This window comes from Osmerus eperlanus, chromosome 1, assembly GCF_963692335.1.
Source record: "Osmerus eperlanus chromosome 1, fOsmEpe2.1, whole genome shotgun sequence".
NCBI lineage: Eukaryota > Metazoa > Chordata > Actinopteri > Osmeriformes > Osmeridae > Osmerus > Osmerus eperlanus.
In genome coordinates this window covers 23,904,607-23,918,343 of record NC_085018.1, presented here as the reverse complement: position 1 = coordinate 23,918,343, position 13,737 = coordinate 23,904,607, and the positions used below count along the sequence as shown (strand labels likewise).

General features: G+C 45.9%; 2 protein-coding genes across 2 annotated transcripts in view; one reads left to right on the top strand and one right to left on the bottom strand.

The window, feature by feature from the left end:
- Window positions 1-4,653, bottom strand: part of LOC134028206 (voltage-dependent calcium channel subunit alpha-2/delta-3-like) — a 37,078-nt gene extending 32,425 nt beyond the window's left edge. Inside the window, 2 exon segments of the mRNA XM_062471632.1 lie at window positions 3,477-3,558; window positions 4,340-4,653. Coding sequence (XP_062327616.1) covers window positions 3,477-3,558; window positions 4,340-4,464 — 207 coding nt within the window. The 5' untranslated portion in view covers window positions 4,465-4,653.
- A 3,989-nt stretch (window positions 4,654-8,642) lies between these two features.
- On the top strand, window positions 8,643-10,957 carry LOC134019649 (parapinopsin-like). The gene is made up of 4 exons (XM_062460574.1): window positions 8,643-8,982; window positions 9,314-9,642; window positions 10,260-10,502; window positions 10,832-10,957. Exons 1-4 carry the CDS (start codon window positions 8,643-8,645, stop codon window positions 10,955-10,957), a joined length of 1,038 nt encoding a protein of 345 aa, XP_062316558.1.
- The last annotated feature ends 2,780 nt before the right edge of the window (window positions 10,958-13,737 follow it).

The following is a 13,737-nucleotide window of genomic DNA, read 5'->3' as shown; positions in this document are numbered from 1 at the left end:
ACAAGCTGCAATATTAGATCCGGTTACAGTGAATGATTGATACGCTTTATTTTGACTCCCTAATTGGCTAACAACTTCTGTCTCTCATTCTGTGATTGGCTGCAGTGGCCGGCCTGGGTGGGCAAGAGACTCGGGGGCGGGGCTGAGTCTGAAGGCCACGCACTGTTGGAGGGTAATTGAAATGGAGTCAACGCGCGGGAGAAAGATAATAACGTGTCAGGCTTGGCGGTTCTGGATAATGAAGTACACTTCACGTAATGCTGATTCGGCAGGATAGCAGCACCTGCACCGTCCAAAACAAAGCCCCCCCCCCCACCCCCCCCCCCCCCCATAAAACACCAAATAATGTAGCATTACATCGAACCCCCCCCCCCCCCCCCCTCTTAAACACACACTTACAAAAGACAAACAAAATCACCCGTACAACTTCTCTCTTCAACCCATACCAATGTCATGTTTTTTTTTTGTTCTTGAGAACAAACACCAGCCATAACAGATAGATACTTTGATTCTCTCCCTCTCTCACTTACACACGCACGTACACACACACACACACACACAAATCCCAGTACATGAGGCGACAAATTACCTAGTGAAAGGAGTGTGGACCAGCAGTGGAGCAGAACAGTTCATTTCACGCCTGTCCTCCTCGCCTCAGCACCACAGAACCCCTCCGCCCCTTCCCTTTCACCCCCCCCCCTCCTCCCCCCCCTTCCCAAGTTATCAAAGGAGTCAGGTGGGTGGAGAAGGAGGGGGTTACCCATCAATAATCACAGTCATGACTATTGACAGAAGCTGTGAGGGATCTAAAGATGAACCCAGTTCAGACCCAGAGGAGTGCTCTCCTCTCCACCTATCTCTGTCTCTCCATCACAGCCTGCCTGCTCCCTGCCTGACCAACCGGCACTGGAGATCAGCTAATACACCATGAAACATCTAATGATCACCCTTTAACGACCCCCTCCACCCCCTCCCCTCCACCACATAACAGCCGGCCCCCGCTCCCCCGCGCCTAACTGGGTGTATGCCCCGTGGTTGTGAGGCGTGGTCAGCGGTCGTGCCCTGGTGAGCAGAAGGAATGAGGCAGGGGAAGTGCTTACGCAGGCAGAACGGAACACATCTGCAGGAGGAGTTGGAGATGTGCGAGTGTTTATGCTGGGGTCTTTTACAGAAGCAGAGTCAGATGGCTGAGCGGTTAGGGAGTTGGGCTATTAATCAGAAGGTTGCCGGTTCGTTTCCCTGCCGTGCAAATGACGTTGTGTCCTTGGGCAAGGCACTTCACCCTACTTGCCTCGGGGGGAATGTCCCTGTACTTACTGTAAGTCGCTCTGGATAAGAGCGTCTGCTAAATGTAAATGGAAGTACAGGTGTGCGAGTGTTTATGCTGGGGTCTTTTACAGAAGTACAGGTGTGCGAGTGTTTATGCTGGGGTCTTTTACAGAGGTACAGCTGTGCGCCCTAAAGGGAATGTGTTCTCGATGTTTGTGTGGAAAACTGTGGAACCTCTTACCCTGCTGTCTTCACAGACACACACACACACACATCTTTATACACACACATCCACACACATACGCACACACACACATCTTTATACACACACACATCCACACACACACACACATGTTTACACACACACATCTTTGTACACACACATCCACACACATACGCACACACACACACATCTTTATACACACACATCCACACACATACGCACACACACATCTTTACACACACACATCTTTATACACACACATCCACACACATACGCACACACACACACATCTTTATACACACACATCCACACACATACGCACACACACACATCTTTATACACACACACATCCACACCCACACACACATGTTTACACACACACATCTTTGTACACACACATCCACACACATACGCACACACACACACATCTTTATACACACACATCCACACACATACGCACACACACATCTTTACACACACACATCTTTATACACACACATCCACACACATACGCACACACACACACATCTTTATACACACACATCCACACACATACGCACACACACATCTTTACACACACACATCTTTATACACACACATCCACACACATACGCACACACACACATCTTTATACACACACATACGCACACACACACATCTTTATACACACGCATCCACACACATATATGCACGCACACACTCTTTATACACACACATTCACTCACACATACACACACACATTCGTACACATGCGTAGACACACACACAAACAGTGATATACGTACATCTGCTGCTGCAATATGTTCTTTGTTAGCAGAGTTAATGGAGAGTACAGCAGCACAGTGCTACTGTTCTGAGTACATCCTTATCTCACATAAACACACGCACGCACACACACACACACAAGCACACAAATAGATAAAACCCATAAACACACAGTGAAAAGCTGCTGAATGGTGCTGAATTTGAATGTTTAGCTTCTCACATTCATCGCTGGTGGGCTAACTGTTGACATACAGAACAGACAATATTACAGTGTTCTCACTGTATATGAACACACCATCTTATGTCACAGTCATCCTTGATTTATCAAATCCCTTTCATGAAAGGTTATTCAAATCAGTCTAGGCTATAAATATCATATTACATATCGATGATTTAAATTGATAATTCACTGGATCGCAAGGTGCATGGCAGGGGTCGGGTGTTCCCACTTCCGCCACCAAGTGGTCAGGTGCTGGAACTGACACTGAATAACGTCAGACATACTTTCTAAACCTCATTCTCTCCATCTTTGGTGCGTTCCCTCCTCCTCCTCCTCCTCCTCCTCCTCCTCCTCCTCCTCCTCCTCCTCCTCCTCCTCCTCCTCCTCCTCCGCCTCCTCCTCCTCCTCCTCCTCCTCCTCCGCCTGGCAGTTGGTACCCCAGTCCCACCCCTCCACATACTCTTATTCAATTTGTCTCCTTGTCGCGTTTCTATCCCCGGGTTGAAAATGGCGACTCCAGAGAGTTAACTGGAGATGAGATGAGAATGAGGAAACAGGACGATGAGAATGAGGAAACAGGACTGTGGTTAATGGTCCGTGTCGACTGTGTGCGCATGCACACACACACAAACACGTGCGCAAACACACACGCGCACAGCTGAGCATCCGACCCACACACCTGAGTCTTTGACACAACACATCAGTATTCAACCACGACACAAAGGCGTCAGCATCTATTAGGAAAATGCAGCATTCAGATGTACAGTGTGTGTGTGTGTGTGTGTGTGTGTGTGTGAGAGAGAGAGAGAGAGAGAAAGAGAGAGAGAGAGAGAGAGAGAGAGAGAGAGAGAGAGAGAGAGAAGAGAGAGAGAGAGAGAGAGAGAGAGAGAGAGAGAGAGAGAGAGAGAGAGAGAGAGAGAGAGAAAGAGAGAGAGAGCCTGGTATGATACAGAGAGTGAGGAAAGGTGTGTGAGGAGGGTTGAGGAGAGACATGTATACCTTTTGCAACAGCTGGGACCCTGAGTATTTTGCAGAGATGGATTTAATCTCTCCACCAAATGCAGAGGCCCAGAGCTTTACACTGGAAGACACAAAACAACACTATTACAGCACTCCCACAACAGTGACCATTATGTAGAAATATATACCATAATGACTTATTTTATTAACTTTTTTTGTATGTTACAAAAACGCACTTTAATGACAGCACACAAAAGTCTATTCCTAAAATCACATTGCTTCTAGCTCTTTCAGATTTTTAAATTTGGTTATTATTGCAGACCAACACTATTTTAATTTTAGAGGATGGTAATAGTTGAAAGTGTATGTGGATATGAAGAGTCATACAGCTACAGGGGTTTCAACAGGCTTTTCTCTTTTTTTTACAACCTCATATTTCTTTTTTTTACCCATTGCTGCATCGCGTTGGGACACACTTGCTACAGTACTTTATGTTGAGCAATTTCAGATGATAAAGAGCTATAATTATATTGCTAATTATATAGATTATAAAGATAATGAGACATAAGTAAATAGCCATAGTTACAAAATAATATGTGTTACAGTCATTGTTATAATATAGATGTTTTAAGGATACAAACGCCTGATCAGTATAAGCATTAATTAACAATGTTTTCGAGGCTGTAGCATATTCAACCCAGTGCCTAATAGTGCTACCGTATAATATACACAAAAAGTAGACTCGTTTTAATGTTTATTTTCATAAACTTCAGGATATCTCTCGAAAGCTTACCAGGGCAAATGCACTTACATATAGGTGTGCATTTCAGGTAACGGTTAGGAAGCAATGAACCAAATCGTTCAGACAAAAAAAAGTTTTAGGTCGCCGACCCGATACTCACACTGATAAAGGAATTCCTTGCTGAGAGCCAACTACGTGTACTACAGTCGTTCCCACTGTAATCCAAAACAGAAGAAAGCCGGCGCAGCTCACGCGCGCAAACAGAATCTTCCAATTCCACATCATCTTTCGAGGGCTTTCCCACTACAGACGTTCTCCCGACTACAGACGGTCCCCCGGCTAAAGACTGTCTCCCGGCCGGACCGGGGGGAAAAAAGACTCGTCGATCGGTCGAACTCCCCCACAGTCTCTTTAAACGCTGTCCGCGCGCAAGAGCCGCACTATACTGTTACAACATAACCGTACTCCTTTCCTCCGGTCCCGCGTCCAACGGGTCAGTTGTCACTCCCGGAGCGACCTGCGTGGTGAAGGAGAGGGGTGACCTGGGAACATCTGCACTGGTCCCTTGCCGCCAGAGGGCAGAGAAAGAAGAGAGAGAGAGAGAGAGAGAGAGAGAGAGAGAGAGAGAGAGAGAGAGAGAGAGAGAGAGATGGAGAAAGAAAGAGAGACAGATGGTCTGAAAGAGAGAGAGAAATCTCCGTGTCTCGAGTCTATTATGCAATTTGCTGTTTCCGTCCAGAAAGCAAAATATGATTAGGAAAAACATAGGATGAGGGTTGCACGTGGGATTTTTCTAGTTACTGTAGCCTATCTCAGATTATCCCTGATCTAGAAACCTGGTTTCTGGTAACCGAGTCTTAGTTTCCCCGCAGGAAGAACGACTTGCGGATTGAAGATGCAATGGATCCGTTTCGATCTCAACTCATCAAACCGTGCAGCAACCGTGGAAAATTGCAAACTTTCGGAACGCGCGTTCATGCAATCATTCAAGGCAGCGGAGAGTAACTGTCATGTAAGATCTCGATGCCATAAGAAACCACAAATATGGAACCTACAAAAATTGCTGGAATGTAAAAAACTCGATTCTAACATTCATTCGTCAGAGCAAACACACGGGGTTTTATAGTCGTTTACGACTGCCTTATTCTCCCCAGCTCGTCGAGCCTGAGAACACAACTACGTTACTCGCAGTCCCGCTCGTAGTCTGACATGTCTACACGACAGCACGCTGCTATACAGCCGGCTCTAGGAAATAATGCATATGCATGAAAGTAATATGCATATTCAACTTAAACCTTTACCAGGTCATTCACTGACCACCAGCGAGAGGGCTGGGGAATGAGACTGCAGAGATAAAGAGAGAGAGAGAGAGAGAGAGAGAGAGAGAGAGAGAGAGAGAGAGAGAGAGAGAGAGAGAGAGAGAGAGAGAGAGAGAGAGAGAGAGAGAGAGAGAGAGAGAGTGTGAGAAAGGGGAAATAGAGAGAGAGACTAAGAGAGTGAATAGGAGACGATGTTCTTGAGAAGTGTGTCATTTGACAGCTTTTTTGTTTTTAATTCCCGTAGACTCTCCTTTCTGAGTTCCCCTGTCCTCTGCACGTTTCTTTTACTACTAAACGCTGATTAGCGCGCGATAATGATGTCAGGGCGGTGAACGGGTTGATGGATCTCCCACCACACATGCCGCGTTTCTGCACGAAGCCATTATTAGCCTAGTAATTACATCGTACATCAAAGACGCGAGGAGCCTCTTCTTGGCTGGAACGTGCCGATAAGGCACATGGTGATGGACAGTATCAGCGGCTGCCGCAGCCGCCCCTCTCCCGGGAACCAATCACATTTGGCGTGGAGATTCTTTAATTAACTATTGACTGCAAATAAAAGCCTGGCGTCTCACTGCGCGACACTTAATAAGAATCTCGTCACTGAAGAGTCCCACACGTTTAGTGTAAGAGATTTCGACAATCGGAGACGCGTGAAGTCCTGTGTTGACTGGAAGCAGAATACATGGGGAACGTTCAACTCTCACCCACATTAGGTCTTGATTAATCTACCCTATTTTACATTTCCAAAACTCGTCAGGCAATGACCAAATGCCAAAGTTCACCCCTGTCAGCTGTTTTTGTGTGTGTGTGTGTGTGTGTGTGTGTGTGTGTGTGTGTGTATGTGTGTGTGTGTGTGAGGGGGGGGGCTGCCAGGTTTGAAAACCATGCCGTTGAGCCCTCTCCGTGGTGCTGAATGCAGTAGGTCTGTCCACAACATTGTAGCATTATTCTCCAAGGCAGTCGTTATGCGCTGTCCAGGGTGCTGATTTCACAGCTTATATCAGCAACAATGGACATTTTGTGCAGATGGCTGCACTTTTTTCAAGAAATGTTTTATAGGTACCCGCAAAGATGGATGGACTGAGGGCTGCTATACTACACGGTGCTAAAGCACGGACAGACACACCAATAACATTCTAAACCGCTGTATCTAATTATACACAAATTATTTTCCACTATTGTAATTCGAAGACAAGGGATTAGGTCCAGAAACCGTTTGAATCAAACAGGGACATCCCGTTTCTTTTTAAACTCAGGACCCAAACACTGGTGAACTCTGTCTTGACTTAATGAAGGTAAACCTCTTACAAGGTTACCCACAGTGCACTGCTATCTAGCTTTTTAATATGTTGGGCTAAACCACAGTTAATCCACAGCTAGGTTATAGAACATCAGAAATAAGTGTCTTAGGACACTTCCTTAGTTTCTCGTCATCCACACACACACACACACCCACCCACACAAGCACGCACGTACACACACGCACGCACGCACGCACACACAGACACACACACACACACACACAGACACACGCGCACACACACACACACACACACACACACACACACACACACACACACACACAGACAGACACATAAGCATGCACACACACACAGACACACACACACAGATACACACACACACACACACATAGACACACACACGTCAGCCCGCCATCAAACCTACTCAGACTCCAGGACTTTTAGGAGACTGTCATTCCATTCCGACCTAAAAGAAAGAACACGTTCCACTTTGAAGTCCTAATCTCTCGGCTCTCCACATTCCGCTCCACTCATGACTCCTCCATGTTCCCTGAGGGAACGGAACAGGGTGCTAGATATGCACGTCTGCAGTTAATTATCAAAGTGCCTCTGCTCCCATTTGGACTAACACAGAGTAGAGGGGCAAGGAGAGAGAGTCGATCCGACTTATAGAGATCCATCAGATAACTTGTTTAGGGCAAGAGGAGGCCAGAAGCTATTTATAGCCTGCATGGGTTGCCTCGCCACTATTGCACATGCTGTTTATGTTTGATAACAGCTCATTCAGGACATTTTGCAAGGCATTACTGTAAGTGTAGATAGGAGACAACCTCAGGGTAAACAAACCTGACCCAGAGCGCACACTGTTGCCCCCGAGGCTGAAACAGGAAGACAGCCTTGTTTGTCAATTTGCATTCAAATGAGTCCAACGACATCATATCTCCACATTTATCAAAAAAACGTTAAAGGGCGATTTAAAATTGAAATCCTCTGGTGAAACGATAACTGTAATAGACCAGGACTACTGTGTGTAAATATAGACCAGGACTACTGTGTGTAAATATTGAATGAACAGATAAGGGGTTATCAAGCCTCTTAGTGGTTTCTGTACCCAGGCTAAGGCCTTCCAGACAAAAAATTGCGTGAGAACGCAATACAATTCCCACATGAATGCAACTGTAACTGTATCGATATATAGATCAGTAAACCCTGCGCTAACATCAGAGTGGTTTCAGCTGATGGGACTCAGGGACAGGAACAGACTGCAGGGACGGTGACCTGACGTCTCACTGTCTCTCCTAAGATTGACCTGACCTCCACCGATGAGAGAGAGGGAGAGAGAGGGAGAGAGAGGGAGAGAGAGAGGGAGAGAGAGGGAGAGAGAGAGAGAGAGGGAGAGAGAGGGAGAGAGAGAGAGGGAGAGAGAGAGAGAGGGAGAGGGAAAGAGGAGGAGATTTACCCTCTAATTCTGTTGTGACAGTTGGACACAAAGCTTGACCCTTGATGACCATTTTCCCCAAATGCCTACTCCCTGCAGTGACACGTCTGAAGTAAAATCTCGGGGGCGCATATGTGTGTGAGTGTATGGGGGGGGGGATCAGATTTACACTCTTAACTGTACACATGTCCACATAGGGGCCATCCTATTTAGGACCTCAGCAATCAGGGATGGGGCGCGGTGAGGAAGGAAGGAGGAGAGGTGTGGGGGGGGGGGAACAAGGATCATCACCTGTGGTGGAATTACTTAATTTATAGTGGGGATTTGAAGGACTTACTTCCAGACTTATGTCCCCAGCTTACACACTCTATGACCCCACCGAGAGTAAAGGGGAGAGCCAGCAGACATTCAGTGCGTCCGTGTCCTCTCACCCGTGTCTCCATGTCTCCCCATGGCTCTGCCTCCCTGCCCAACACCTCCGCCTACCTTGAGCCCCCGGAGGGCGCCCCGCCCCTGTCCCGAGCGGGGTTCGTCGCCCTGGCCGTCATCATGGCGATCTTCACCGGTCCAGCCATCGTTCTGAACGCCACGGTGATCGTGGTGACGCTGATGCACAGGCAGCTGAGGCAGCCGCTGAACTACGCGCTGGTGAACATGGCGGTGGCCGACCTGGGCATGGCTCTGACGGGAGGGGTGCTCTCCGTGGTCAACAACGCGGTGGGATACTTCTCCATGGGCAGGGTGGGCTGTGTGATGGAGGGGTTTTCCGTTTCGCTGTTTGGTGAGTGAACTGGAGGAGATGGTTCGCTGAACTGTGAACGTGAGGGAATAGTTTGAGCAAAATATATATGAAAAAAAAATCTTAGATAAAAAAAGGGACACAGCTGAAAAGCGTTACAGCTTGTCCAAGTACTAATTTTGTGGTAAGAAAATGTTTCCATAAAAATTGTTGGGCTCAGCTATAATTAGGAAAGCGTCTGAGTTTAATTTGGGGTCCTTTAAAAAAACAAACATGTAAAGTTATTTTTCCTACCAACTTGGTCCCTGAACAGCCAAGTATTATTCCTTTACATCCAGACCTTCAAATAAGTGTTTTTATGTCCTTACCACAGGTATCACCTCTCTCTGCACGGTAGCACTGATCGCCATGGAGAGGATGTTCGTGGTGTGCAAGCCCCTGGGCCAGATCAGCTTCCAGTCCAAGCATGCTGCCGGGGGCGTGGCCTTGTGCTGGCTGTGGTCGCTCGGGTGGAACACCCCGCCCCTGTTCGGCTGGGGTCGCTACGAGCTGGAGGGGGTGGGGACTTCCTGTGCGCCCGACTGGCACAGCCGGGATCCCAGAAACGTCTCCTACATCCTTTGTTACTTCGCCCTCTGCTTCGCCATCCCTTTTGCCCTCATCCTAGGCTCCTATGCCAAGCTGCTGTGGACCCTGCGTCAGGTGGGTGGTTCTGAGTGATCCTCAAGTGACATGGTAAAATCCGTGGTTATTCGCTCATCAAATCGAAACTAAATCTATTTGTGTGGATGTTTTTTTAAATATTTTTTACAAGCAATGTCCCAGAGGATTTCACAAAGAGCTCTCATCTATCATTCACCTGATAGGGTCTTTCCTTGAACATGTTCAGTTTGATCTTGGTGTAAATGAGTGGCATGGGTTTATCTATGTGTGTGTCTAGGTGACTGTCACTAAGCATAATCTGACATTAATCGCTAAACAGAATAGAAGCATAATCTGACATTAATCGCTAAACAGAATAGAAAACTACCCAGAGAGTGCACAGTTTACTCGTGTTTACTTATGTCACATCCTCTGGTGTAATGGAACATTTACCTTAAATTTACATTACATCATTTAGCAGACACTCTTATCCAGAGCGACTTACAGTAAGTACAGGGACATTCTCCCCGAGGCAAGTAGGGTGAAGTGCCTTGCCCAAGGATACAACGTCATTTTGCATGGCAGGGAAACGAACCGGCAACTTTCTGATTAATAGCCCAACTCCCTAACCGCTCAGCCATCTGACCTCCATGGCACCACCATGAATTGTTTCCCAGGTCTCCAAGATGGGTTGCATGGAGGGCGGAGCAGTAGCCCGAGCCGAGGCCAGGGTGGCCCGCATGGTGGTCCTCATGGTGCTCACCTTCCTGGGCAGCTGGCTGCCCTACGCCAGCCTCGCCCTCCTGGTCGTTCACAACCCTGACGTGACCATCAGTCCCCTGGTCGGCACGGTGCCCGTCTACCTGGCCAAGAGCAGCACCGTCTACAACCCTCTCATCTACATCTTCCTCAACAAGCAGGTAGGAAGAGGACGAGCCTCTCTCGTAGATGCGTTTTATTCATTTGACAGACGCTTTTATCCACAGCTAGTGAGGAAATACACGACGATGAAAGATGTAAATTCGATATAGATTATAAGAAATATATATTAAATATATTGAGCATAAAAAGATTGCCACTTTACCTTTATTATTAACGTTCGTGTTACACCTAAAACTGTAGAACTACTGAGAGGTTTCACGATACAGTTCCATTAAGGACCTGGTGCCCCCTGGTGGCGACCAAAGACATTGCACTTCTGGAAGTCACTTCCTGGATGAGATGCAGCTGACGGTGTCTTCCTCCCCAGTTCAGGAGCTATGCGGTGCCCTTCCTGCTGTGTGGGCAGAACCCGTGGGCCTCAGAAGAAGACGAGGAAGAGAACCAGACTACCATCATGGTGGGGCCGGACAACAACAGAGTCTCACCCAAGTGAAATGCAGAAATATTTACAGATATTGTCGGTACTTTGAACACATTAGTCAACTGTTTAACTTCCTTATCACCTAACGGACCTCATTATTAGATAGTTTTTCTTTGTCATTATTGATTGTTGATACACCAGTGACATATTTTTTGTGATACAATATGATGTTTGGGCTTGATATTAATTAAAATGTATCTTTTACATCAAGGAACTGTTGTTAAACAGTAAAAAGTTGTTTTAATTGTCTATTTACTAATTACTGTTATGGATGTTATGGATGAAGAACTCTCGAGGAACTGAATTTCAGTGTAAGTTTATTCAGTAATAATCATTAGAAAATAAAATATCAGTATTGATTCAAATAAATTCAAGGCCAAAATAAAATGGAAAAATACAAAAAATGTATTGATACAAAACCTAGAGGGTTATATATATATATATTAAAGCATTTGCTACTAAGAGAAATCATCTTTACTGAATAAAAACATTACAGAGCAATATCAAGACTTTCAAGTATAGAACATTACCATGGGTCTTTCCATAGGTTTGTACATATTTTACATGATCTTTTATCTTAATACATATTTAAGAACATTAATAGCAGTAATAGTAATCATAATAATTATAACAAGATGATGAAAACAAATCAAAATGTTTAAATCAACAGGCGTTTCTCTGTAAACTGGTACTTTACAATTTCTTGCTTTTTTTTTTTTACCCGCTAACAGAGGAACAGTGCACCTTGAAAATGTTTTATTCTATTTTTCCTTTCTTTTAATATTCTTTCAGTCCCAGCATTGTAAGGTGAGGTGGGAATGACAAATATATAGTTCACTAAACCATACACACGGCCACAAAAAAGTACAAAAATGTCTCACCTTAATACACAAAAATATGTATAGAAAAAGGAGAAACAAAATCACTATACAGTTACTTGTGCAAAGACAAACAGCTATGTGCTAATATTTAAATTCCATTGGTATAGAACGATCCAAATCATTTTCTCTGTTCTTTTTTTCTTCTTCAGGAATCCCTGACATGAGGTAAAAGTAAGTTGGTTTTTATCTTTAGTTCAACATCTTCTTAAAAGTGTTTTACAAAATAATGCATATCTTCAGTTTATCAGTAATTGCTACGAATAGAACAATGTGCCTGGAATACACATAGGTCCTTTTCACGTCATAGTTATCAACAAGAAAAGAACCAGAAAACATTTTGTTTACTCACAAACAATTCAAAGAGCCCTTTCGATGTGCACACAAATAGGAAAACCTACATTTTCATGACAGTATTCGGTTGACTGAGCGCGGAGCACTCATGAACTACAAATCAAACACTCATGGACTACAGAACCCATAGGTCTTGTAACTGACACATCATCTGTGCTAACCTCTTCCAGTACCTGGAAGAGCCAACATCCTAGTATTCAACATCTACTGTTTCACTCTTGTGACGCATTTACATTATTAACTTCTACATTACACTCGATGGCAACAAGGGAGTTCATGAATTGTACCGAGCCATTTAGTACAAGCGATACTCCGAGTTGAAACTGCTCCTAGACCCAGCACCAATCCACCCGTGATCCCAGACTAGAGTCCAAGGGGCAGCTCGTTTCTACTGACACATAATCCACCAGCGCTGGGTCGGAGACACTGCAGACAGACAGAGACGCTGATATGTTTACTTGCCCTTCCCCGATGCTTGGCGAGGTATACTGGATGCAAGGACCCAAGGTGCTGAGAGTAAGGGGGGAGACTTGGAGGGGTGGGATGGGGGGGGGTGGTGCTTGTATTGCTTAGCTTCTCCTCAGCTACGACACCAGAACCCTGCAGGCGTGTCGGGTGTCAGGGACACAGGAACGCGCCAGCGTTGGTGTCTCACCTGCGGGCGGACAGCCCTGATGTGTCACTGGCCCCTCGAGGGCCCGATCTGGAGCCCTCACACGCGAGGACGACGTGAAGGCTGAGTGATTCGGAAGATCCGGTTCAGAGGGTGGGTGGAGTCACACCAGGGAGGTGTGTGTTCTGTGTGTGAGAGAACCCCCAGGCTTCTACAGGAGAAGGAGAACCGGAGGCCTCGGTTCCTCTCTGTCATTTAACATATATTTTGTTTCCCCAATGTCAGCAGCAGAAAGGCATTTTGAGTCGGGATCAACTAAACCCAAGTTGCACGTGGAAATCAACCAATTTCGCGTCGTTTTTAAACACACTTTTCACTGCTTCTTGTGCACCCCCTCGGCACAACACAGGGCTCCGAACCAAACGCACCTCATTTACATTTAGTCATTTAGCAGACGCTCTTATCCAGAGCGACTTACAGTAAGTACAGGGACATTCCCCCCGAGGCAAGTAGGGTGAAGTGCCTTGCCCAAGGACACAACGTCATTTGGCACGGCTGGGAATCGAACTGGCAACCTTCAGATTACTAGCCCGACTCCCTCACCGCTCAGCCACCTGACTGCTTCATCTCGGAAGAGTTTTCATTTTTTCGGCTTTCATCTTGCCTTCCAGTTTTTCTCTGTCTTTAGAAGAGGGGTCGAACCTTGCAGAACTGGCATTAGTTTGGTGAAATAACGTTTTCGAATAACTTAGTGTGACACTATGCTCGTTAAACAATAACAAATACTTTTGCATATCTGGTGCAGTTGTGTTGCACAACCGAAAAACCGCTGCCCTCACAGACAAACCAAGGGTGCATATGAGCGAAAAGAAATGAAAGAGAAAAAGGCAAATAAAAATGATCATATATCGTACCTAATAACAAAATAACGCAAATCCACTTTCGTA

Bases quoted from the DNA above. Each gene is read 5' to 3' on its own strand.
- LOC134019649 (XM_062460574.1), top strand. From the start codon at position 8,643: ATGTCTCCCCATGGCTCTGCCTCCCTGCCCAACACCTCCGCCTACCTT. The intron at 8,983-9,313 runs GTGAGTGAACTG...TCCTTACCACAG, and splicing joins GTTTTCCGTTTCGCTGTTTG to GTATCACCTCTCTCTGCACG. The intron at 9,643-10,259 runs GTGGGTGGTTCT...ATTGTTTCCCAG, and splicing joins TGCTGTGGACCCTGCGTCAG to GTCTCCAAGATGGGTTGCAT.